Consider the following 25025-nt stretch of genomic DNA (forward strand, 5'->3'; position numbering starts at 1 on the left):
CATAAATTTAACAGTTAGCAAATCAACAAGGCACCTTAAAGATCTTACATTTGAATTGCAGCAAGAAGGAGCTTGCAACAAAGATCAGTCCATCAGGTTTCTAAGTGCAGATCATCTACCTGACCTAAGGGACTTCTTACCAATAAGACCATTAGTTGGATAATAATAACAGTTGTTGCCCTTGTCTCATAGTCATTAGCTGCAGCTTCTCTTTCCCAAAACAGAGAGGGTTGAGCCAATAATCCTAAACTGGAAATAATTTTTCATCCAACGTGAGGGGAAAGTAGGTGAGAAGGCCAGGGGTAAAGAAGAAGATATTGGCAGTTCTGTTCAAGTGTTCTAAGCTTTCAGACAGGAATTTTTGCTCGTGGGAAAATTCTGGTAATTACAGCAGTGGGAAAAAATTGTCAGTAACACTACTGACTACTCATGTAAAACCTGGAAAAGAAGAAATTATTTACTGCAAACTAACAGGAATCTTCTTGTGAAAAGCAGAGGAAATGAGCAAAGTTTTGGAACAAATCCCAGCTAAAACTCACTAAATCCAACTGCACATACATATAATGGCAAAGTCTATAATGGCTTCATAGAAATAGATTTTTTTAAAATATATGACAGAAATATTTCAGGCTGAGGTCGCAAAGAAGGTAAAGAAGTTCTGTCCTTCAAGCCATGGCATTGACCAATTCATGGAAACTCTGTGTCTCCACTAAGGTCTCAGAAATAGTGCTTCAAATATGATTGCTTCTTTAATACTAAAGTAACATAATCTTTAGGCCAGCACTTGCAAATTTCAATCACATACTATAGCTAGGCTGCATACATCAGCAGATGAGAAACAAATACACTTTAAGAAGCATACCTGAATTGCATCACTGAAAAATCTTACTTTCATATTCTGAAGATAGAATTCTAATATAAATGTAAACCAAAACATGTATATGGACATCTATCATGATCTGTGCTACCTCCTCTCTCTCTGACCTTCAAAGCATAACTGCATTTTAAACTTTATAACAGGAGATTTTAAAAAGCAGCTCTTTTCTTGATAATAGTTGTGAATTACAACAGGGAAACCTAGACTGGATGAGAATCTCTGACCCATACACAGAAAAGCCAGGACTCCTTCAACAGGTTATAACTGGCAATTATCAGAACCAAATCAAAGTAACTTTTAACAAATTACCTTTTTTCACATGTTCTAATAACTCATATCAAATCTCTTTTTTCCTTAACAGAAAATGAGAAATACTTAACATCTTTCTGCTTTCTAACCCCATGCACAGAGGGATAATTCAGTGATTTAAGGATAATAAATTGTGTAATTGTTGGAAACTAAATAAAATGTTTTTCTTTTGATATGTTCAGAGAGCTTTTTTTAAAAAATATTATTCATCTCGTGTATGTATATTTGTAATACACATATTTTAATTCAAACAGAAGCGTGGCTTTCACTCCAAGTGTTTTTGGAGAACATAGTTTAATAATCATGTACTCCCATCACAGCATGCAACTACTGTTCTATTTTTTGTGATTCTTCCTTTTCTCAGTTTAATTCTTGCAACCTTCTTACCAATGCAGTCTCTGTCCTCCACTCCATATGCTTCCAATGTTTCTTGGAGAGCTCGTCTTGCTCTCCACCTTACTTACATGTGTATACTGGTCTTTTTGTCTCAAATATCATCTTTCCCAATAACCCATGGTGATCTTCTTGCCTGCTGCACTGCTCCTCAAGTCTCCTTGGTTTAATAATGCAGCTTCCCTTATTCCAAGCTGCAGACACAGAAACATGAGAGGTGCCCTATTCCCTTCTTTCCCTCCTCTTCCCTCCTCTCCAAGTCTGGCTTTTATTTCCTTGGTATTGCAACCAAACAGCACTATCCTCACTTACTCAGGCTATCCACAAGACAGCAGACACTGAGAACACAGGATGGTTGGTGGCTTGACCAGCTGGCAGGTAAGCCCCCACCCAGTCACTCTCTCACTCCCACCCAGTGGGATGGGGGAGAGAATCAGAAAGACGAAAGCAAGAAAATTAATGGGTCAAGATAGAAACAGTTTAGTAAGTGAAGGAAAAGAAAAAGGAAAAAAAATGACAAATAAGTGATGCAAAAGCAATCAGTCTATGCCAGCAGACTGATACCCAGTCAGTCCCAAAGCAATGGCTACTTTAGAAAAACTTCCACAAAGTTTTATAGCTAAGCATGATGTCACATGGCATGGAATATCTCATTGTTCAATTCAGGTCAGTTGTCCCTGCTGTATCACCTCCTACCCTCTTGCCCACCCTGAGCCTACCTGCTGGGGCAGCAGAGTAAGTAACGGTGAAGGCCCTGACACTGTGCAAGCACTGCTCAGCGTTAGCTGAAGAAAATTAACTCCATCCCAGACAAATCCAGTACAGATGGACAAACTGTTTACCTCCATCCTAATCCAGGACCATTGAGAGAGGTCATTAAAGAAAAGATATTTTGGAGTGCTAATTCACAGAGTAAGACTTGTTCACATAAAATCTAGCTACCTAAAGATTTATATCTTCATAAATTTGGGAAGATTTTCCTGAGATGGTGTATTGGGTTTGCGTGGCAAGGTTTTGGTAGCAGGGGGGGGCTACAGGGGTGGCTTCTGCGAGAAGCTGGTAGAAGCTTCCCCCATGTCCAGTAAAGCCAATGCCAGCTGGCTCCAAGATGGACACGCCGCTGGCCAAGGCTGAGCCCATCGGCAGCAATGGTAGCATCTCTAGGAGAACATAGCTAAGAAGGGGGAAAAAAAAACCCACCAGAAGCAACTGCAGTCAGAGAGAGGAGTGAGAAGGTGTGAGAGGAACAACTCTGCAGACACCAAAGTCAGTGAAGAAGGAGAGGGAGGAGGTGCTCCAGGCAATGGAGCAGAAATTCCCCTGCAGCCTGTGGAGAAGACCATGGTGAGGCATGCTGTCCCCTGCAGCCCATGGAGGTTGATGGTGAAGCAGGTATCCACCTGCAGCCTGTGCAGGATCCCATGCCAGAGCAGGTGAATGCCCAAAGGAGGCTGTGACCCTGTGGGAAGCCCACGCTCGAGCAGGCTCCTGGCAGGACTTGTGGCCCAATGGAGAGAGGAGCCCACGCTGCAGCAGATTTGCTGGCAGGACTTGTGACCCCGTGGGGGACCCACGCTGGAGCAGTCTGGTCCTAAAGGACTGCACCCCGTGGAAGGGACCCACACTGGACAAACTCATGGAGGACTGTGCTGCATGGGAGGGACCCCAGGCTGGAGCAGGGGAAGACCGTGAGGAGTCCTCCCCCTGAGGAGGAAGGAGCAGCAGAGACGACATGTGATGAACTGACCGCAACCCCCATTCCCTGTCCCTCTGTGTTGGTGCGGGGGAGTAGGTAGAGAAATCAGGAGTAAAATTAAGCCCAGGGAGAAGGGAGAGGTAGGGGAAGGTGTTTTTTTAAGATTTGGGTTTATTTCTAATTACTCTACTCTGATTTGTTTGCCAATAAATTAAAATTAATTTCCCCAAGTCTGTTTTGCCCATGACGGTAATTGGTGAGTGATCTCTCCCTGTCCTTGTCCCAACCCACAAGCCTTTCGTTATATTTTCTCTCCCCTGTCCACTTGAGGAGGGGAGTCATAGAGCAGCTTTGGTAGGCACCTGGCCTCCAGCCAGGGGCAACCCACCACACCTGTTATATATATATATGTATAGGTTAAGACATACTCATTTAATGATTTTTGCCTTTTGTTTATTTTAATTTAATTTTGTCTTACATTTTTACTGTAGTGTGTGAAGGTTCTCTTTGGAACAGATCTTATACACCAATTAGTTACTGAAAGAAAACTGCAAGAGCGTCTTTTCATTACTGGATTGTTCTGCTCAACTGACACTATACAGCCTGAGGCTAAGCCACTATATTTCTGAATTTGAGTCTGTTTGTGTGCTAGAATAATAGACTGAGTTTGCAGTTTCAGAACATTGTTTTCACTGACATTCTGTTAACACTTTCAATTACTGTAGAATAGGAAATGAATTAAATGAAATTTCAGTTCAGGATTCTCTTAAATTAATTTCCAGGTTTAAACGATTTATATAAATTTAGATTATGCTAATTCAGATTCACCTTCCATGCACTAACTTTCACCATCCCATGAAAGATGTAGGTATAGAGAATGTTCATAATACAAAACTTAAACTGAAAATTGTAACTAAGTCTTTAGCAATAACAGAATAGTATGAATGCCAAACCAGTGCATCATGTCTCAGAAACGTATTTCAAAATTTCTTTTCTTAAACTGAGAAGTATACCTTGAGAGCAATGAAAAGAATATTGTAAAACTGCTAGCTATGCATGCTAAATATAGAAGATAAATGCAAATAAAAACATTAAACCTACATTTAAAAAAAATAAATCTATCCATGCACAATCCTAAATCTGTTTTCTTATAGAAACACTAGAAGGAATTTGATGGAAGTTCTATGGAGCTGAGTACAGTGCAAAGGCCTGAATCTTGCCCACTCTTGGGAGAAATGATAGCCACACAGAATTCTGCTTTCAGTGAAAGAAATGGTCATGGATTCAAGATTGTCAGAAGTTAACATTAAGTTAAGATCTGAGCCTGCATAACATTCACTCTCAAAAAGGCAAATCCTTAGTGAGAATTTTTGCAGCCCTCATTTCCATCTTAGCACAGAAGTGCAGGGAAGTATCTAATTTCACACCATAGGGGAATGGAATATACGAATAAAAGACAAGTGTTGAGGAACTAACATGGAATTTCATTTTAATCTACAGCAGCAAATCAGGAACAGGTGAGTGAAAGGTCTTAAAATCTAGCTAGAGCATGCCACAAATCTCTGAATGGTTTTCAGACTTTATAAAGTCTGTAACTAGTTCTGCATGTTTCTGAAACACACAGGAGTCTATTGCGAGGCAGAAGACACTGCTGAGTGGCCAGTGCAGCCAGGCACGGTCCTACAGATAATATCCATCAGTATTCCTGGATGGACCCTTCCCCTGATTCATTACAACGGACTTCAAGGCTTATTCTGCAGATAAGTGAAGCTTTTGCTTCTATTATATCCTGCACAGGACTGAGGAACCATGAAATTGCCATAGGGAGCTAGATAAGCTGCTCCTAAAAAAGTAGATGTCTGGATAAGGATCGAGAGTAACTTCATGCTATCTCAAACAGGAAACCACCAGTGCAAGGAACTTAGTAAAAGATTTCAGGTCTGAAGAGAGCCTAAAGAGCAATTCTACATAGTGGTAAAATTCCTTACACATCACAACCCCAGGATACTTTCTAAGGACATGGGTGGATGGTATCATGAATATAGACACCCATCTTCAGGCACCATGAGAAAAAGTTAGTTCTGAGAGTTCTAGTCAGTAAGGTGAAGGGAAAGAGTATTTTCTTCTCAACTGTGTGGAAACTTTTACTGAGAAAACAAGGGTACGCAAGTATTTCAACAGGGAGCACAGACGCTGACTTGATTGTTAAAAGATAACCAACAACACAGCTACTGGCAAACACAAATTGTGAAAGTAATTTTTGCATTGACATCTACGTGCACCAAATATGACACAGTGAAATTACTGTACAAGTTATCTTGACAGAAGTTAAGAGGTATCACTGTGGAAGTACAGTATAGTGCTGAGTACTCTGTGATCTGTGCAACTCCATACAGACCATAAAGTAGTCAGCATGACACAGTACTCAGAGTGTCACAAAACATTTGTATATGGCATGAATGATAAAGTGTGGAGAGACTGGTTTCATTCTTCCAATAGCTAAGAAAAGTGAGACTATATTCAAGGAATGAGGGTTGAACAGCAGTAAGGAAGTACTTGTGACACAAGTGAGAGTAAGTTCAGTTCTCCACATGATGAGTGAAAACAGCCACTGTTAAAATTCCTCTTGTGTCAGGACTGTGATAGCGGAAGCGGAGTGGTTAGACACCGCAGGGAGACTGCCTGTTTGCTATTCAGAGGCTGTACAGCATTGCTCCTTATTTAAAGTTGCAGTCTGTTACTTTTACCAGACAGCTGTGTTTTGCTTTTACTGCCTGTCACTGTGTGGCATCAATAAGATTTCATTTTAATTTGAATGTCAATTTAATATTAAATATTACTGATATGACAGCACAAAGAACTGGCATCTCTATGCCAGAATGGCCCAATCTTCTAACTGAGCAGTGAAAAGGAAAGGTAGGTCCAGCTACATCTTTGGCTACATCTTCTCTTCCCCACTCAAAACTAGAGCTGTCTCAGGCAGAAAAGTTCTAATTGGACAGGGGAAAAAAAAAATCCCCCAAATTATAAAACTAAGACATGTTTTGTTCCTTTATTTCAAAGGAAAAATTCTACAGTCTTTACAGGCAAATCAGGGTATATTTGCCCAGTGGTTCTTTCAGGATTCTGAAACAAAATGAAAGAATATATACTATCTAGATTAAAAAAAAATTAAAAAAAAGTAAAAAGAAGACTTTAATACATTTCATCTAGCCAGAGAAACCTTCCTTTCCTTTATGGAAAAAAAATGCTAAAGGTAGGATGATAAAATTTCAGATTTACCAGGCACAGCAGAAAGACAGAAGAGAACGTGAATGACTTCTGCTTATTCCACAGCTGGCTTCAATCCAAAGGGAAACCAGCAGATGTACTAGAAAGAGCTATGCTTCTATTTCTGTGTCACAGTATGATGTGGTGCTCTGCTCTGCAGGATTCAACAGGAGCTCATGGAAGGTGATGTAAAAGGCAATTAATTGAAAGCAAAGGGAACTTGGAGATTCCTTGAAACCTGGACAAAATATCTCTTTGTGTTGGAAACAAACTAGTTATCCCCAAAGTTATCCTCCCCAAAAGACTAATTATTTTGCCAATTTTACTTAATTAATTACATGCAAACCACATGACAAGTGCACTGTTTGTCAAAACTTGTTCACTCAGGTCTCCTTCCAGCATACTCCACCCTGATCCTGACAAGCAGTCAGGACACATTAAGAGTGTGCACCCAGGCACACTGTATTCTTTTTAATCTCATTTGTACTCTTTTTTTTTTTTAATTTGACTGTAGGGATTGAGTGTAACATTTTTAAAATACGGTTCTGCATAAGTTTTCTGCTACAGTATAATGCTAATATATTCAACCCACATATGTCACAATTCACTCTTTTCCAAACCCCTCTGCTAAGTCTTCAAAATAATAATGCTTTCTAAATTTGAAAGGTTACAATTTTGCTTTTTGTAATGTTCTTAAATTACTAATACCTATACAGCCATGTAGACAAGTAAAATTCAGTCTAACAGTACATTCTAGGAAATTATCTTCACCATTCCATAAGAAATAGCTGCAGCTGAGAAATACACATTTCCCCACAAAACAGTCAATCAGATCATATTTGTAAGCTACTTACTTGTGTAAGTGAGCTGAAATCCTTGGTCAGTATCAGATCCATTGGTATTAAACTCTACCCACAAATGGTTAGATGTGCTATTAAGGATAACTCCCATCATGTCATTTTTGGTGAAGACTCCCAGAGGGCGTGAAGAACTGTCTTTTCCATCATACACCTTACAGAAACAAAGTAATAGCATGAAACTGGACATCAAATCTAAATATTTGAAAAACATTAGTTTATCTTTATACAATACTTCCAAAGTTAGCTATCTATTGCCCATAGTTTATCCAAAAAGTAAATGTTTCCATTTTGTGAGGTACATATCACTTGATTATGCAGTTCAGTGAAATACAAAATATTCTGTCACCCTTAGGGTGTTTTATAGTCTTTTTTTCCTTTTCAATTTTGTGAGCTCATCTTGAATGAAATTAATATTTATACACAACTCTATCTTCTGTGGCTTCATAATCTCAGATTATTTTTCATGATCATTCACAAAGGCTAACAGAAGTATAATTTTTGAAATCATCATTGAAGTAAGGTTGCAAGAGGTAAACCCTTACAGCCTATGCTGCTCTCCTCTGTCTGGAGCTATCAACAGCCAAACTGAGGTATTAAAGTCAGTCTGTCACCTTTTATTTCAAACTCAGCCTGCAGTAATTTTTGTTGTACCATAGGTTTTAACAAATAAAGATAGATCTTTAAAAATACGTGAGTCTATTTCCAAAAAAAGTGTAGAAATGTTCTTATTTACAATGTATTTTTACTGAAAACTTTCAATGGAGGACAAAATCAACAATATTAGCCTCTGCAATTTTTCAAATGCTAGAATGAATAAGAATATTCTTTGATTGTTCACCAATACAGGACAAGTACAAAGAGTTGGCTAGGGGTGAAAAAATATTTTTGCTTATTGCAAAACCTTGAAAGCCATAAAGTGCCAAAATAGTCTTCTGTGTGGGGTTTGTTGTGGGTTTTTTTAATCTCAAGATGAATTTAAAAAAAAAGCTAATTTCTTCTTTAAACTAAATAAATAACCTGTACTTTCTCATGAAAAAAGAGGCAAATATGAAGTGCATTTCATACTTCCAAAACATATACCATACTTCATGTGTATATTTATACAAAAGCAAGTAATGAATCTGAACAGCTGGTTTCTAATATGAAGTAAAAGATAGTTTACCCTGATCTCATAAGTCCCAGAGTCACTGTAGGTAACTAGTGCAAAAGCTACAATTGCAATAACATCTTAAGCTGTGGATCTTCATCTCTCCATCCTCAGACCTTCTGGTACAGTGAGGATTTATACTGATTCCAGCCAGAAGCAGGCAGTGACCCATTTACAATCTAAATTGATACATTTGAGTCACAGACTCTTCCTCCTATTTTAATGTCCAGTTAGATTTATTAATGAAATTTAGAAATATACATCTTTTGAGAGGACAGACCACTGCAACTATGTTTATGGATGATGAGCAACAGTTAAAAGCAGAGCTGTTTTCTCAGTGGAGAAAATAACCAGCATGCCTTCAGTATAGGTGAATGTCTGGAAAGTACCTCATTCATCTCAAGTGCTGTCATTAACAATATAAAATGATAAAAACAATGTGCATATAGATTTTTTAAGATAAAAGCATAAATTTAGTTCAATAAACATACACAGATATAAATACCTTCATAAAAAGCAGCTTTTGAAAAATAATATATTGTGCTAGCCATTGACAGAACAATATATTCTGTCATTATTAAGGCAAGGATTGTCTTATATCAGGGGACATAGATGAGCTATTGGAAGACACAATCAATTGTATTTAAGATTCGTACAGTAACACATACTTAATGTCTGCCTCTTAGCAGAAATATGACTGTGCTAAGAATATCTGAAAAAATGCTTCCAAGCTTCTACCATTGTCCTGGGCCAGAACTACAGATCACTTTCATGGACTGATTAAATTTTATTTATCAGAGCTGCAAATCTATTGTACAAAATAAATAAGCATTCGTTCACCACAGGATTTATGTTTTAATAACATTCTGATCATACATATTATGCAAAAGGCACAGATATTTTTCACTTGGTTTGAGAGATATTGCTTTGAATAGAATGATCTGGTTTTAATGGTCATTAATAAAAAATGCTATGTTAGAAAAAAAGTGATTTTTATTAATCTTTTTAAAAAAACAAAACAGCTTATTACTACAATTTTCCCTTAGCCACCCTGTTCCAACAGCATTCTGCCTCACAGACTGTTACAGATACTCTTCCTACCTGAGGATCACCAAGTTAAATAATAGTACCTCTCGAGATGAATCCAGACACAAATGAAAACATTGGCTTATGAAATAAAAATAAGGTAAGAGGGATCATGTGAAAGAAGCTCTAAAAAAAGCTGTGACATTTTTTAATTGGTGACACTTGTCCAGCTATTGTTAACGTTACAGACATAAGTAGGTACATGTCTACTCTAGTAATTGAAACAGTGTTAGTGAACAAATATAAGCACTGAATCTCCATTGTCTATACTGATAACTTGTCTGAACCATCCTTGGGAAAGAAAAAGCATTTTCTCTAACAATTCTTGGTCATGGTTTGGTAATTAGTATGGGCCAAGGACCATTCCCAATAGGCAGCTTGTGTGTGCAACCATTGTGTTCTGTCATATGTGACTGTCTCCTGAGCCAGAGAACACATTTAATAAACTAGTCTAGACATTATCACTATGAAGTCATATATAGTGTGCACGTTGAACTCATTTAGAAGAACCCATTTGAAATATAATTCACATACTTCAATTACTATTTTCTCTGCCATGAAGAAAAAAGGAAGGTCTATATAGCCAAATAATAGATAAAAGACGTGAAATTCCATTCTAGTTTTCCTCTTCCCTCTAAGAAATTCACAGTGATTGCATTATAAAGATTTCACCATAGTAGCCACTTTAAAGAATTATGAAATTTCATGTGGCAGTTAAAGCAGAAAGATTGGGAAGCTGAAGTGTTAGTGAGTAAGAAAGGATACGCTTTAAAATAAACAGATAATCCAGGTACCATATGTCTCAAAATGGTGATTGTGTTTCTATTTCTTACTTGAGTTCAGATATCTTTCCCATTAATTCAAGTGCAAACTTTTCCACAGCTGTAGAAAGCTTTGCCCATGACTTACAGTCATTAACCTGCACGTATTCTCCTTGAAAGCATCAGTTTTGACCCTTCCTCATGCACATGGTCTTACTGATGTCAGAAATACCCTTGCAAATTTTGTTACTTCCTACGCACCACAGCCTCAATAATCAGCCTCAACATTCCCACTTGTGCCAACAGTAAGCCAAGTTGAATATATACATCTAAAGGTGGTTTATATTTTCAAAGCAAGTAAACAGTGCCAGAGTAGGACTCCAGTCACCATAACTTGATTGTCTGCGCAGTATTTATCGTCAGTACCTCCCTGGCATACATTTAATGCAGACTTACTAACACTCTCACAATTCTTTCCTGAGAAAGCATTAATCCAGGAGCTGCATAGGCCAGGGACTTTCTGGGAGACAGTCTGAGTGAGCCACCTTGTTTTGTAAGATTAGAGATTAACGTTATGGATGTGGTCAAACTGCAAAAGCTGGCCTTGGGGGCAGCAGGGAATAATCACAGCATTGTTTGCAGCACTAGGATAAATGTAGCCAAAGCATTCAGGGACGCCCCATTTCACCTAAATATTTGTGAGGAAATAAAAGGGAAGGGCTTGCTCTACTGCTGGGATTAAAATATGCAGGCAAGAGAAGAGGACAGTGCTACAATGATTCATGAGGCAAAATGCTCTGGTAACGGTGCTAATGTATCTGCACCTGCTGTGGGAATGTAAAACAGATGATCACCTGAAGGAAATGCTGGCTAGATTTTCTTAAACTCCAGTTTCTCATTCTGACAGTAAAAAGAAATTACTTATAACTAAAATTTGCGATTTTCCTTAATTGCAGAGATCTTTATGGCATTAAATCATTCCAGGGGGAAATGCTTTTAAAATATTGCTTTTATGGTTTGAGAGATAATTCCTGTATAGCTTCCTGACATTGTTATGGCTCTTCCTACATCTATTCCCAAATCTTTTCATAACATCCTGATGGAATTCTTAGTGATCCTACCTCAGACAAATAATGGTATTCTATACTTCGCAAGACATTCATGGTGGGTTGACCTTGGGATTATCAGGATTGTTTCTCACACTTTTTTTCCTCGCTCCTCTTTCTCACATGCTACTGTGCAGCATTTTTTGCTTTTTCTTACATACATTTCCCCCAAGACACCCGCACCTCGGCTGCAGTGCTCAGCTGTGCCCTGCAGTGCGCAGGTCGGAGCCGGCTGGAACCGGCTGTGTCCGGCACAGGGCAGCTGCGGCCTCTCCTCACAGCAGCCGCCCTGCAGCCCCCACTGCCAGCACCTGCACCTGGGCACCTGCACCCAATGCAATATTACATATGTACATGTTTTCTTTAAAAACAGAGTAAGATATTCAGGTGAGGAAATGCCCAGCACAAGGTTTATAAATATTCCTAAGCCTTAGTGCATTCCTCGCAAGCTGCCTGCAAGGCAGTCTTGGGGCTTTCTTCTGTGCAGACACAAGATAGAAGGCTGGTGTTTATAACGTATTTTGCTCATATTTAGGGTACAGATAGGAAAGAAAGCAAACTTCAGAAGTCCACAGCCCTACCAAACCTGTGGGAAAGGTAAGCCTTTGGAGAGTGTCTTAATTTCCCAACTGCTCAGATTGTAGATCTGCTCAGAGCACATGAAAATTTATTTCTGTCTCACATGCTCAGATCTCCTTCCCATGCAAAACAGGACAGGAAAGGGAACAGGGAAAAGAGAGTAGATAGTATATATTTGCTTAAATTAGGCTATAACCAAAGCATGCAACCACAGTTAAGGAACATTTCTGAATAATTTAATGAATTCAAATTGAAATGTCACACTTATTTACATAAGGAGTCTCTTAAAATGACAAAAAAGATAAAAGTATGGCCACCAAAATTTGATCTATAACAATAGTATCTTTAAACTCCTTGTGGAAAGCATTCAATGCAAATAGAAATAGTAAAATCAAGTCGGAAACTTTGACAGCAATTTCTAACATGTTAAATGGGTTGCTGTGAGATCCCCAGAGAGCAAGTTGCTAACTGAATTCTGAATACATGGTGATTTGAAGTATCAATTAACTCTGAAAATTTAGAGACATGAATTTCAAAGAGTAATTTCATGTATGCTCAACACTTCATATGAATGTCATGATTTTCAGTACATACAAGAGTGCAGCAGCTGTTATTAAGACAGATTATGGCCGTGCTGTAGAAAAGAAGAGTACATGTTCAAAATCTGTATACATTTAGGCCAAGTTTCAAAGGCTACCTACAACATAAAGAATGAAAACTGTCTTCAGTAATTAGAGTTTTAATCAATATTACAATGCTATATGTTAGCTAGCTTCTTTCTAGTCTAATGGGCAAATTAATTAATTTGGGGAAAAAAAAAAAGTTCTGTGCGAGACAAATAAGAAACTAAAAATATACCAAAAATGTACCAAAATTTAAACCTGTCCTTTGTTAAGTAACCACCATGGCACATTTATATTACCACAAGCAGAAAATAATACAGACACTTTTGTATTCCAAATCCAAGTTCACATTTTAGGCTTTCTTTTTAGATCTTAAACCAATATAAATGTAATTGAACTCTTAATATCACCTACAGTTTCTTTGAATCTAGTATAAATAATTGAATCTAGCATAAAGAAAGTGATGCTACCCACATAGAATGTATTCATTTTGTATGAGAAAGTGAAATGAAAATAAAAATAATTTGTGTTAAAAGTGGAGTCGTTCATGCAATATGAATGTTGAGCATGGTAGAAAGTGGAATTATTTTCTTTTTACCTTAACAATATCTCCCTCACGCAACTGAAAGCTCCTGGCTCTAAGATGGATCCCTTTTCCAGCTTCTGTTTCAATTTTATAGATACATTCATGGTTGTTGTCATAATTAGATGGAAAATTTGGAGACAGTAACGTTCCTTCATTTCCAGAGACAGTTGCTCCACATTCAGCTAAAGAAAACAGACACATTAAAAAAAAAAAGTGAATTATCCATTTCAAGAAAACATGGGTTATTTGTAGCAATATTTAGACTCTATGAAATAATAACAGGCTGTCTAGAAAAGCATGTTTCTGTCGGATTTCATCTGTAGGACAAAATCCCAGAAACCCTACCAAAGTTGCTGTCTCCTCCATTTCACTGGGTACATTTATTATGTGCACTTAGGTGCTTTTATGTAATTCCCTTTGCCTCCAATTTATCCCTTGGTCCTCCCATCAGACTCATCTATAATGCAGGTTAGCCAAATTGCACAAAAAATTGGATGTTATGTTGAAATATAGTCATTGTGGTAACATTTCAAATAAATGTAACATTGATTTCACTTACTACTTTGTTCAGCTTTACAAATTAGTACTAGAAAAAGCAGACAATGAGCTGCTGACATAAAAGAATCTAGCAATAAATCAAGAGCACTCAAATAATTTTTTTTCTCCACCAGGAATAAAAACAAAAAGCTAAATAACAAACCAACATTTATTGACATCAGTCAGGGCCAAGCAGACAGCTCCCTTCTTTTCCAGATATAGAGTAGGTGAGTCTTTTTCACAGCCATCTGTAGTAAGAACCTATTGACACCTTCAGGAGTAGACATTTTTGTCATTGCTCCGCAGTATAGAAAATAATAAAATGTAGGAAGAGTGGTATATTTCAGCTCATGGGCTCAGTTTGAATTCTGAATAAAGACTAATAAAATTATTCCAAATGTGCAATATATATTTCAGCACATAAATGACAACATCCAAACAGATAGAAAATAATGTTAGTGTACTGTTCAAACAACTATTCAAAATGCTTAGAAGTAGCCTAAAACACCACCTAAAACTCCACAGTAACAATAACGTACTAATATTAATCTTTTCTTTTTTTAAAGTGGATGAGATTGATATTTATATCTCATCGTTCAGTCTAAAGATAAAATATACTGTGTTAAATACAGATTTTTGACATAAACATCATTCAGACCTCATGCAGAGTTTGGTAAAAACCTGCTAGAACAATTAAAATAATAATGAATAAATGTATAATTGTAAATCAACAGATATTTTTTATTGAAGATGTGATAAGTTAAAAAAATTTTGTATTTTTTCTATAAATGTTAAGTAGATTTTTAGGGTTCATAGGACATTAAAATACTCATTTTTGGAAGTGTGTGGGGTTTACAATTTTAGGTAAAACTTACAGTAGTTTAACAAGTATATATGTAAAGAATAATTTTGAAAATATAGTGTAAAGATAGACATATTCAAGGAGAAATGTATGTTTTATATTTACAAATAAACAATCTAAAAAAAATTTATTTACATTTCCAAGGCCTTGACAGACATCATCAAATTTATGTGCTTCTTGCATTTGAAAAGCCTAAAACCAGTGAAATTTTCTTTATTTTAGACCTCCTCCTTTCAATAAAACTGAAGAAGAAAGAGAGGAAGAAGGAGAAGGAAAGGGAGGCAGGGAGGGATGGAGGGAAGCGGAGAAGGAGGGAAGGAAAGATGAAAGAGAGGAAGAAAGGAAGCAGGCAATGAGATAGTCACAGTCTTATTCAGAGGCTTATTTCTACTCTACATTTGGGCTCTCCTTAGGCAAAGTGAAGAAGGAAATCAATAAGTTGGCTCAGGATCTTTGATTTAACACATAAGTTAGAGTTCATTTGCTATTTTAAAGTAGAGCTTTATGTTCTTCCCTCCCTTAGGTTGCTTAGGCCCTGGGCTGCATTCTGTTGAACAGGGAGAAGAGCATTGGGGAATAAGAACCCCTGCACCAAACTTCAGACAGCTGAACTCTTCCTTTGTTGGGGAGTCTGGGATGCACCAGGTATTTCTGACATGTTTAAAGTCACTTTACTTTGTCTAAATGTTTCAAAGAACTGTAGCAGACTGACAAATGAACTAGATTTTAATTTTTATACTTTGGTAAAGGATCTGAAATATGTGATACATATTACATATGGTTACATATATATCTCTCTATATATTTGTGTGTACATGCTCATATATAGCTATTTTTGTCTTTTTTAGGAAGAAGGTGGAACTAATTGAGTTTATAAAATATAATTGAAAGCAATGCCAACATTGATGCCAGATGTGTTTAGACCCATACTACTTGATGTCTTCTTGTGTTTATGACACCAGTACTTTATACAAGTCTTCTGCAGACAAGTGTTTGCCCAAGTAATGATCCATGCAAAAATATCTATGTTCCCTTAGGCTGCATTATCTACCTCCTTCAATGAACTGGAAAATATAGAAGTAAAATACTGAGGAGAAGACAATAAGAAAACATTATGGAAGCAAAGGGTTGTTTTTTTTTTACATAATGTTCATGCAGTATTCTACATTTTGTTTCAGTGATTGACTGTAAACCACTAAGACATATGCAGTAATAGAAAAAGTGTACAATGAGATTTTCCTTATCTAGAACTGGCCAAAATCCTGTTTCAATAAATCTATGTTCCAAAGTTCAAAACCATGTCAATTTAAATCTGTGAATAAAAGTAATGACCTATGAGATCAAGGATAATGAAGGTTACAGACTAAAGTTAATATAATATTACCACCCTTCTAAAGTATACTACATTCTGCAAGAAGCAGGCATGCTTTCTGCTATGAACAATTAGTTACTTACTAAATTTCAATTACATTGCAAAATTCTTCAAACTCAAGTTGGCACTTATACACCTCCAAACCATCCCATACAACCATGTTCTGTTTTCAGTGTGTACTACCCCTTCTCAAATACCTTGCAAATATTTGACAGCTATGCAGTTTCACCAGGCCCTATCATTCCCTTTGTTATCGTGATAAAGGGTTGCTCGTGTCCTCTGACCAGTCAAGTTTCCCCGCTCATCTCATGTCAGTCAGTAAATCACTGACACAGCCCCCAGAAAGAGGTTTCCAAAGGAAAGCAAGCCCTTCTTTGTCAACTTCCATCCCTCAACAGGAAAATTATACAAAACATGTTACAGTTCAGGTGAAGGTTTTCTTGACACTTTTTGCTAATGGTAGGATATAAAGTTAAGGCCATGTCTAAATAGCTCCCCCAATTTCTTGGCATGGAGATTTAGGTGACTTTTTCAGAGAAATGTTGGTCCCATCCATGGAAAGATTCCTTTCTCTCCAGACCATCGGAGCTTTTGTAGATCTGGTGTCCTAACACCTGAAATCTCTTTCATTTGTGATCAATGCCCAGATATACAAAGGACCTTGTGCCCCTAAGGACTTGAGTATTTTTCTAACTGTTCTTGCACACTGCCCTCCAGAACTGCAAGAGCTCCCTACGCATAATGAGGGACTAGAAACTGAAAAGAGCAGACATGAACAGCAATACTGAGTCCGGTCTCAACAGGAAAAGCTTATGCAGTCAAAGGCATCTCTCCCCTTCAAGGCTCTAATATTTTACTCAGCAGTATAGGAAATGTCATGGTTTTTTCTTTAAAAATATCTACAATAGCTGATACTGTTGCTGCTTTTTTATACAGTAATTAACACATGCAGTCAGAATGTGTGACACCTAAATTCAATTCACTTTGCCTCTGGGGATTTAAACATGCGTCTCCTGTGACTTCTGCTCCACATAAAGGGATAAGAAAATCAGTCACAAAGTGAGCAAATGTTGGCTAACCTCTTTAGCATAAACAGGAGAGGAGGAACACTTCTTCAAGGAAATTCATACATTAAACAGTTGGGAAATAAAATTCTGAAATAACCCATGAATCAACATTCACTGTTACCATGTGAGTACCAAACTACTAGACTGGAAAAACACATTCGTGTTCACTTCCATTTTCATCACCTCCAATTAATCTTTAATTCTTTATGCAAAATGAAACAACAGGTTTTAGCCACATGGGCAAGATCATTCTGCTAGGATATAATTTAAAATTCTTTTACAGAACCAAAGGAATGAAGCCACGTTTCTTACACTGTTCATGAAAGATCAAGTGTTGAAGTTTTGCATAAGGAAGCGATATGGCTCATACACCTATGGTAACTGAAAAATAAAAACCTGCCAATACTCTTGACAGATGTCATACAACATTCCTTATATAGCACATGTGCTCTATGGGTAACTACTGATTTTAGTACCTCAAGTTAAGCAGACAAATCTTACCATATGATCCTGAAAGAGCTCTTTAGTTCTTGGCTACAGAGGACTTTCTTTTACTCTTTCATGCCACTACTCTACTTCAATGCCTTCCAGATTCCTTCTGAGTTCCAGAGACCTGCCCTCATCTTGGGAGAATGATCTGCCTCCCCAGCCCAGAGAGATGAAAGAGAAAAGATTTCTCATGCCCCCTACATGAGAAAAAAATCTCGTATGCTTGTATTTTCAATTGTTAAATATAATTCACTGAATATTAACCACATGCACTGTTCCTCCAATAAAAGTCAACTATTTCAGTATTAGTATCTACAAGTCTTCAAATTATACAGACATTGACAGGTACAGAATTTACCATGAGAAATAATCTTTACTTATCTTAAAGCAATTACTGTTGATATTCTGTCTGCATACTTTGGTTTGCAACTTTACCTTGGAAAAATCAGTATGAATTTAAATGAACAGGTATACTATAACATATCCACTGAACATGCTCTATGTAAATAGTATTTTCAGGACTAGCTCCTCCAGCTGTAGCCTTTAACGAAAAGGAATATATTTCATAATGCTCTTTGTCAGATTATGTGATGTGCTTAGACTAGTATAATAGTATTAATAGAGGTACAATTTAAGAACTTAAAATCTGCATAAGATATAATACATAAAAATTGCTATATAAAGATGCAGCACTGAAATATGTATTATTGATGTAATACAGATCCCTTCTTTTGCTTTCTTACCTCTCCTTTGTTTCTATAGTAATCTATTTGATTTTTCAAGATGCAAAGTAATTTGATTCAGTTTCCAGGTTTTTTACTATCAATATGTTCAGTGGCACCTAACTCCACTCTTTAGATTAAACAGAAAAGATTCAGTTGTCACTTTATCATAATGTTTATCTCAATTTACTCAGGTATTTGACATATATTTTGTGGCAAAAAAAACCCAAAATATAGATAATCCAAGAGATTTTTCAAGAGAGAATACGTACACAAGCCTGTTTTGAGCGAAAATAGACAAACAAATAAAGAAAACCAGAATGAAATTTTATCTCAGTAGATGTCATAAGAAATTACAAAAAGCTTCCATTCACAAGGATAGGAGAGACTTCTCTTTCTTCTAGGAAGGACATAAGGGCATTGTTACAACTTGTACACAATTGTTTTGAGTCTGAAGGAGAAAGAAATAAAGGTACATTCTTGCAGAAGTAACATGAAATAGTGCCTACTGTGTTCTGACAAGATCTATAAAATTAGGAGGTTGCTTTCATATTAAAAGGATCTGATTGATTGGAATTGGACTATAAATAAAAAGTGAAGAAAATTTAAATATGAAACTTCATTGAAACTGTAAAAGAATTTGATTCTAAGCACTGCAATAGCACTAAACACTCAGATGTTAAAAACATCATAGCTAATCTAGTTCTCTAATTTGAAGAACTACAAAAGAACCATTCAGACATGGAAAAAAAAAAATGTATTTTTATTTCCATTATAAGACATTAGATTTTAAGCATCTGTATCTTAAGAACAAGGGATACCTTTCTGATGTCCTCACTGAATAGCTGTGCATAGAATCATAGAATGGTTTGGGTTGGAAGGGACCTCAAAGATCATCTCGTTCCAACTCCCCTGCCATGGGCAGGGACAACCTCCACTAGACCACGTTGCCCAAAGCCCCATCCAACCTGGCCTTAAACATTTCCAGGGATGGGGCATCCACAACCTCTCTGGGCAACCTGTTCCAGTACCTCACCACCCTCACAGTGAAGAATTTCTTTCTAACATCTAATCTAAATCGACCCTCCTTCAGCTTAAACCCATTACCCCTTGTCCTGTCACTACACTCCCTGATAAACAGTCCCTCTCCAGATTTCCTGTAGGCCCCCTTCAGATACTGGAAGGCCGCAATGAGATCTCCCTGGAGCAGTCTTTTCTCCAGGCTGAACAACCCCAACTCTCTCAGCCTGTCTTCATAGGAGAGGTGCTCCAGCCCTCCAATCAGCTTCGTGGCCCTCCTCTGGACTCGCTCCAACAGCTCCATGTCTCTCCTGTACTGGGGCCCCCAGAGCTGGACGCAGTACTCCAGGTGGGGTCTCACAAGAGCGGAGTAGAGGGGCAGGATCACCTCCCTCGACCTGCTGGCCACACCTCTTTTGATGCAGCCCAGGACATGGTTGGCTTTCTGGGCTGCAAGCGTACACTGCCAGCATCCTTAGCTGAGGATGAGGAGCAAGGAATAATGACCTTCTTTAGGAATACACCCTTATGTATGCAGCACAATTGTGTTGTAACAGAGTTGTAATGCACACTAAGTTAATGTAGCTAATTTAAATAAAAATGTGCTCACAGTGCTACAGATGTTTGTGCTTTTTTTTCTAAATGAAGAATAAATTCTCTAAAATCTCAGTTCTGAAGCTCTTTCTACATAGTTTGGCTGTTAGTGCTTAAAAAAGTTACTATAATCACATCTAAATGGCTTGTTACATAGCTTAACCTAGCATGTACTAAATGAAATTTGTTCTGTAAATGTCAGCTACTTATATGGTTCCAATTCAAATCTGCCAGACTATGGAAGTCTGCCAAACCACAGTATCCAAAAGACAAGGTCCCTTAAATTCATCTTCTTTTAAAAGAAAAAAAATCTCTATGATCCTGGTTCTGTTTCAAAAGGTTGAAAGCAGATGAAAGCATATTAATCTAATTCTCTATTACAACTTTTGAATCTTGTCTGCTTTTTAAAGTTAATTATATTTATTATAAAATCAACAGTATACACCTTAGAATTCAAATGTATACTCTTATTCAGTATATACCATCTATGTCCACACATAAAAGGCTTTAGAGGAGGAATTCCATGCTTTATTTTCACTACAGTTTCTGAGTTGTCTGTTTTAACTTTGCTGAGGACTGCATCAGACTGGAAAATGCTACCTTATCAAACTGTTCTTTTATTTCTTTGCAGTGAGAGCAATCTGTCTGGAACAGATACTTGACCTCATTCTTTGTTCTTTTGCTTAATAAAGTCACTTAAATTCTATTTACATAACTGTTTTTCTTCTTTCATTGTCTCGCTTGAAATTGGATAAAAGGAAACTGCAGAGGGTAGATCTTTTGAAGATCATCAAACACTTCTTGAATATGAACACAAACTCTACAAAACAATCAAAATTCAGGAATTCTTGAAATGCTTTGAAATACAGTTCATGTAAAATGTAATGATAACTTTGTTTAATGGAAAAGTTTGCTTTATTATTTTTCTTGCATACATCTTGCTAAAAGGTTTGACAGGATTTTAAGCAGATCTCCAAAGCAGAGATCAAATAAAAGTAGTACATTGTCAGTTTAAAGGTTTCCCTGCCACAAAGCACTCTACTGAGTGCAGAATATCTTTGTTGTATTTACAAAATTGTGCAGCATTTCATAAAATATGAGAAGAAGCTGAGCTCAGACAGTTGATAATTCTTCATGTTTCTGTTGGACAGTATAGCTACCCAGTAGGATGGTCACACAACACGACAACAAGAGCAAAGGGGACCATGGATAAAGCTGAACCAAGCATCATGTGCTCTCTATTCACATCATAGCAAAAACTTAGGGTTTCTCCACAACTGTTGATTGAGGGGTCTCTAAAGCTGAGCATATGACTTCTGCAGGGCAGACACAATACATGACTGGACTCAAGCACAGCTTCACATACAATCTCAAATGCAGCGCAAGGAGATGAAACTTCCCGTTAACTGGAATGCTGCATCAAGCCAAGGTGCACATGGAGTTTCCACACCACTGTTACACAGCATCTTAATCTTTGTAATGTCAGCAGTCCTTCATCTCCAGTTCTGCAGCCAGCCTTTCACTTTAACCTTTCATCTACACACTGCCAGGCTGCTGTAGCAGTGCCTTCACTCTGGTGCCACAAGTGCTCTTGTTCTCACTTGGCACTGCTGAATTCAGAACCACTGTTATACTGGGTTTCTCCTAAAAAGTCACTGCCATTGATTTTTAAATCATAGTGTTCTCACCCTACTTCTCGCTCCTTTGCCTTGTAGCTTTTAGCTTGTAACTCTACACTAAAATCGCATCACTCCAAATCTGGTGGCTTTTGACCTGTAACTTCATATTGGAATACAGTCTAGTAGATAACAAGCAGATAATAGTTATTTTAATATATGAAAATATTACACAACAATATACACGCACAAAGCATAACTACTATTTAGTCTGCAGCACCCACACATATTCCATTCAGTGCTAACAGTATCATAAGCTACCAATGAGGAGCTTGAGAAGGTCTGCATGAAAAATATCACTGTACTAGTGACGTGGTTAAGCCCCAGCCGGCACGCGGGGGTGCCACGCGCCGCTCACTCACCCCTCCCCCGGCGGGCTGGGGAGGAGAACGGAAAAACAACGGCAAAGCCTCGAGGGTTGGGATAAGGGCAGTTTACTGGGACAGCAAGGGAGAGGGAAACAATCAACAACAGTACTGATAACAGATATTCACAGTGGGTGATAACACAGAACAATTTACCTATCCGATGACCGACCGGACGCTCAGCCTGTCCCGGAGCCACCCCGAACCCGCCCCTGCCCGACCGGCCCCCTTTTATGGTGAGCATGATGTCACATGGTATGGAATAGCCCCCGGCCAGCTTAGGTCACCTGGCCTGGCTCTTTGTGAAATTAACTCTGTCCTTGCCAGAACCAGGACAACTAGGGAGAAAGCAGGAAGATGGGGCATTTTTTTGGCATTATCATCATCATTGTCACCACTACCTTTACTGGAAAGATATTTGTCTGGGGACTCTCTCCTTCCTTTTCCCAGCTAGTGCCTGAGGAGTGGCTTTCCCTTCTTTCTCTCCTCTTTTTTCCCGCCTTGTCTGCTTCTCTAAGATAGATTTCAAGTCAAGGTAGATCATCAGCTATGGACTGCGCCAATAAAGCATGTAAGCCTCTCTCACCATTCTTTAAGCAATACCTGTATGATGATCGTAAAGTTTGAACACCTCACTGAAAACCTTACTGAAATGGCTTGTTGAAAACAAACCTTTTATTCCATGTTTTTTGGTACCATTCCATTGCAACGAATAACGGAGTAGGAAGGGAAGGACTAAACAGCAGGTAAAGCTTTTTCTGAGGATTGCTTAATTAGTTTTCAATCCATATGCCACTGACATAAGACACTACTCAGGTTCTCAAAACAAATCCTATGACATTAATTGGCCTCAGGGGATTATTGGCAGAATCCAAGGTAAGAGCATTTTTTTTTTTTTGAGATATTTTTCTACTCTTTTTGGTATCACTGATAATGAGTTATGAAGATAACACCCCTACATTATTTGTCTTATCAAGAAAAAATGTTTAGCACACACAACCTGAAAATGTATAAAGAAGGCAAAAGGGTGACCTGAGGCAATCATTATTCCTTCTGACTATAGGTGATTAAAATTTCATACCAGGTCTCACATTCAAATCACTCCTCCTTCTCATTTTGAAAATAGTTAGAGTGCCCACTATGCACCAGCTGAACACAGTTAGTGTTTCCTGAATATTAAAGTTGCAGTTTTGAAATAGAAACAACTCAAACCTGTAATTACTATATTGCATCATATTTTGAAGGTTTTTTTTACAGTAAGACTCAAACACTAACTCGAACAAATCTTCAATGTTCTGTCAAACATTGACAGAAAAGAGGGGTTAAAAAAACACCTTTCAATTGTATTTATAAAAATACAATGTTATAAGATAAGGAAATAGAAATTATTAAAAATCTATTAAATAACTTTATTAAATATGTTGTATGAAATAGAAAACAACCTAAAGATTTAACAATTTAAATATCAAATATTAAAGCATTTAAACATAGAGTTCTGAAACACAGTGGATCCTAGATACTGTCTGAAGATTCAGAGATTCAGCTAGTGATGTTATAGAAGATTTCTGGCTCATGAGCAGCTCTTAAATGAGAGCTCTCTCTGCCTAAACACTAGCTGAAAATGAATAGCAATTTTCAGACTTAGTTCGACTTCTCAAAGGTGAACTCAAATTCAAATTTTATGCTACAGAGAATTTAAAGAAAACAATGAATGCCAGATCTCAAGGGTCTCACAGAAATCTCCAGTGCTATTCAGGCTAACAAGGTTCCCACTTATGTTTCAATCTCGATGGAAATTAACTCAATGCTACAACATGACAAACTATATTAATTATAATTGATGATTTTGCAATGAATACTAACTAAACTATTAAAAAGAAACAGCTTATTAAAGTGTCAGCAATTTATTGTAGCTCCCTATCATTAATTATTCATGTAGTATTTATTATAACAACTGAATATGATAAATTAATGTGATATTAATGTGAATACCAGTGAACAATACCTCAGTGAAGATTTTACTCAACTACTGTATTAATGCATCATTAAAAATCAAGTGCCATGTAAAATATAATAAAGGAGCAACACCACTTAAATATGAAATGGAAACATTAAATAGCTATTTATTTTCAGCTTTATCCTTTAAGTTTTTCACATCTTGCCTTAGGAACACTCCATACAGTTGAAATGACTAACGAGGGACAGGAAAGTAATGCAGGTTAAAAACCAAACCATAAAAAAAAAAAAAAAGAAGAAAAGAAAACACTTAAAACTAACTTTATTGTATTAATGTGTTACACTTGATCTCTATGCAATGTTTACCATGAAAGGCCAATTTGAACTGAATATAGTGTACACTGTATAGTGTACAAATAATATTTTCATGATATAGCCTAGGTAAAATTTATCGCAGTTTCTTAAGGGGATAGTGAGCAGCGAAAACCCAGACAAGTAGACAGAAGCAGTGTGCAAATCAGGCAATAGAATGAAAATTTAAGTTAAGACAATCCTGGAAAGGAGAGTTGAAGAACATATCTTCTATGATCTAATCACAGAATTATGGAATATCCTGAGTTGGAAGGGACCCATAAGGATCATCGAGTCCAACTCCTGGCTCCACACAGGACCAGCCAAATCAGAGCATATGACTGAGAGCATTGTCCAGACACTTCTTGATTTTTGTTTCTAATAAACATACATTTACTGTATTGAACCCCTCAGAGATTAATAAATCCAGCAGGGTGAACTAATGATTTCTGAAATGTGTTTTGAAAGGAGAAGGTACCTACACTTGGGCACTGTACCTTGCAATTCACTGTAAAGGTGTCTGCTCAGGTTTCTACCCATTGCCTGCAATACCCAGTGAACAGCACATCTTTAGCAAGTAGGAAGGAAAGACTGAAATGTCTCCCCTCTTTCAGAATTTCATCAACATAGTGCACCATAAAGGAATGCCAAAAGTAAAAGGCTCATTCCTCACCTGTTAGAGGATCGCTGCAAATGATAAGGTCACATTTCAAAAAGTACT

The 25025-nt window shown here is 37.4% G+C and overlaps 1 protein-coding gene across 1 annotated transcript in view; it reads right to left on the minus strand.

The window, feature by feature from the left end:
* Positions 1–25025, minus strand: part of CSMD1 (CUB and Sushi multiple domains 1) — a 1238533-nt gene that overhangs the window by 245080 nt on the left and 968428 nt on the right. Inside the window, exons 22-23 of the mRNA XM_054821261.1 lie at positions 13306–13475; positions 7400–7556 (exon numbers count right to left, since the gene is read on the minus strand). Of these exons, the coding sequence (XP_054677236.1) occupies positions 7400–7556; positions 13306–13475 (327 nt within the window). The remainder of the gene's footprint in view (positions 1–7399; positions 7557–13305; positions 13476–25025) is intronic.

Source organism: Grus americana, chromosome 3, assembly GCF_028858705.1.
Source record: "Grus americana isolate bGruAme1 chromosome 3, bGruAme1.mat, whole genome shotgun sequence".
NCBI lineage: Eukaryota > Metazoa > Chordata > Aves > Gruiformes > Gruidae > Grus > Grus americana.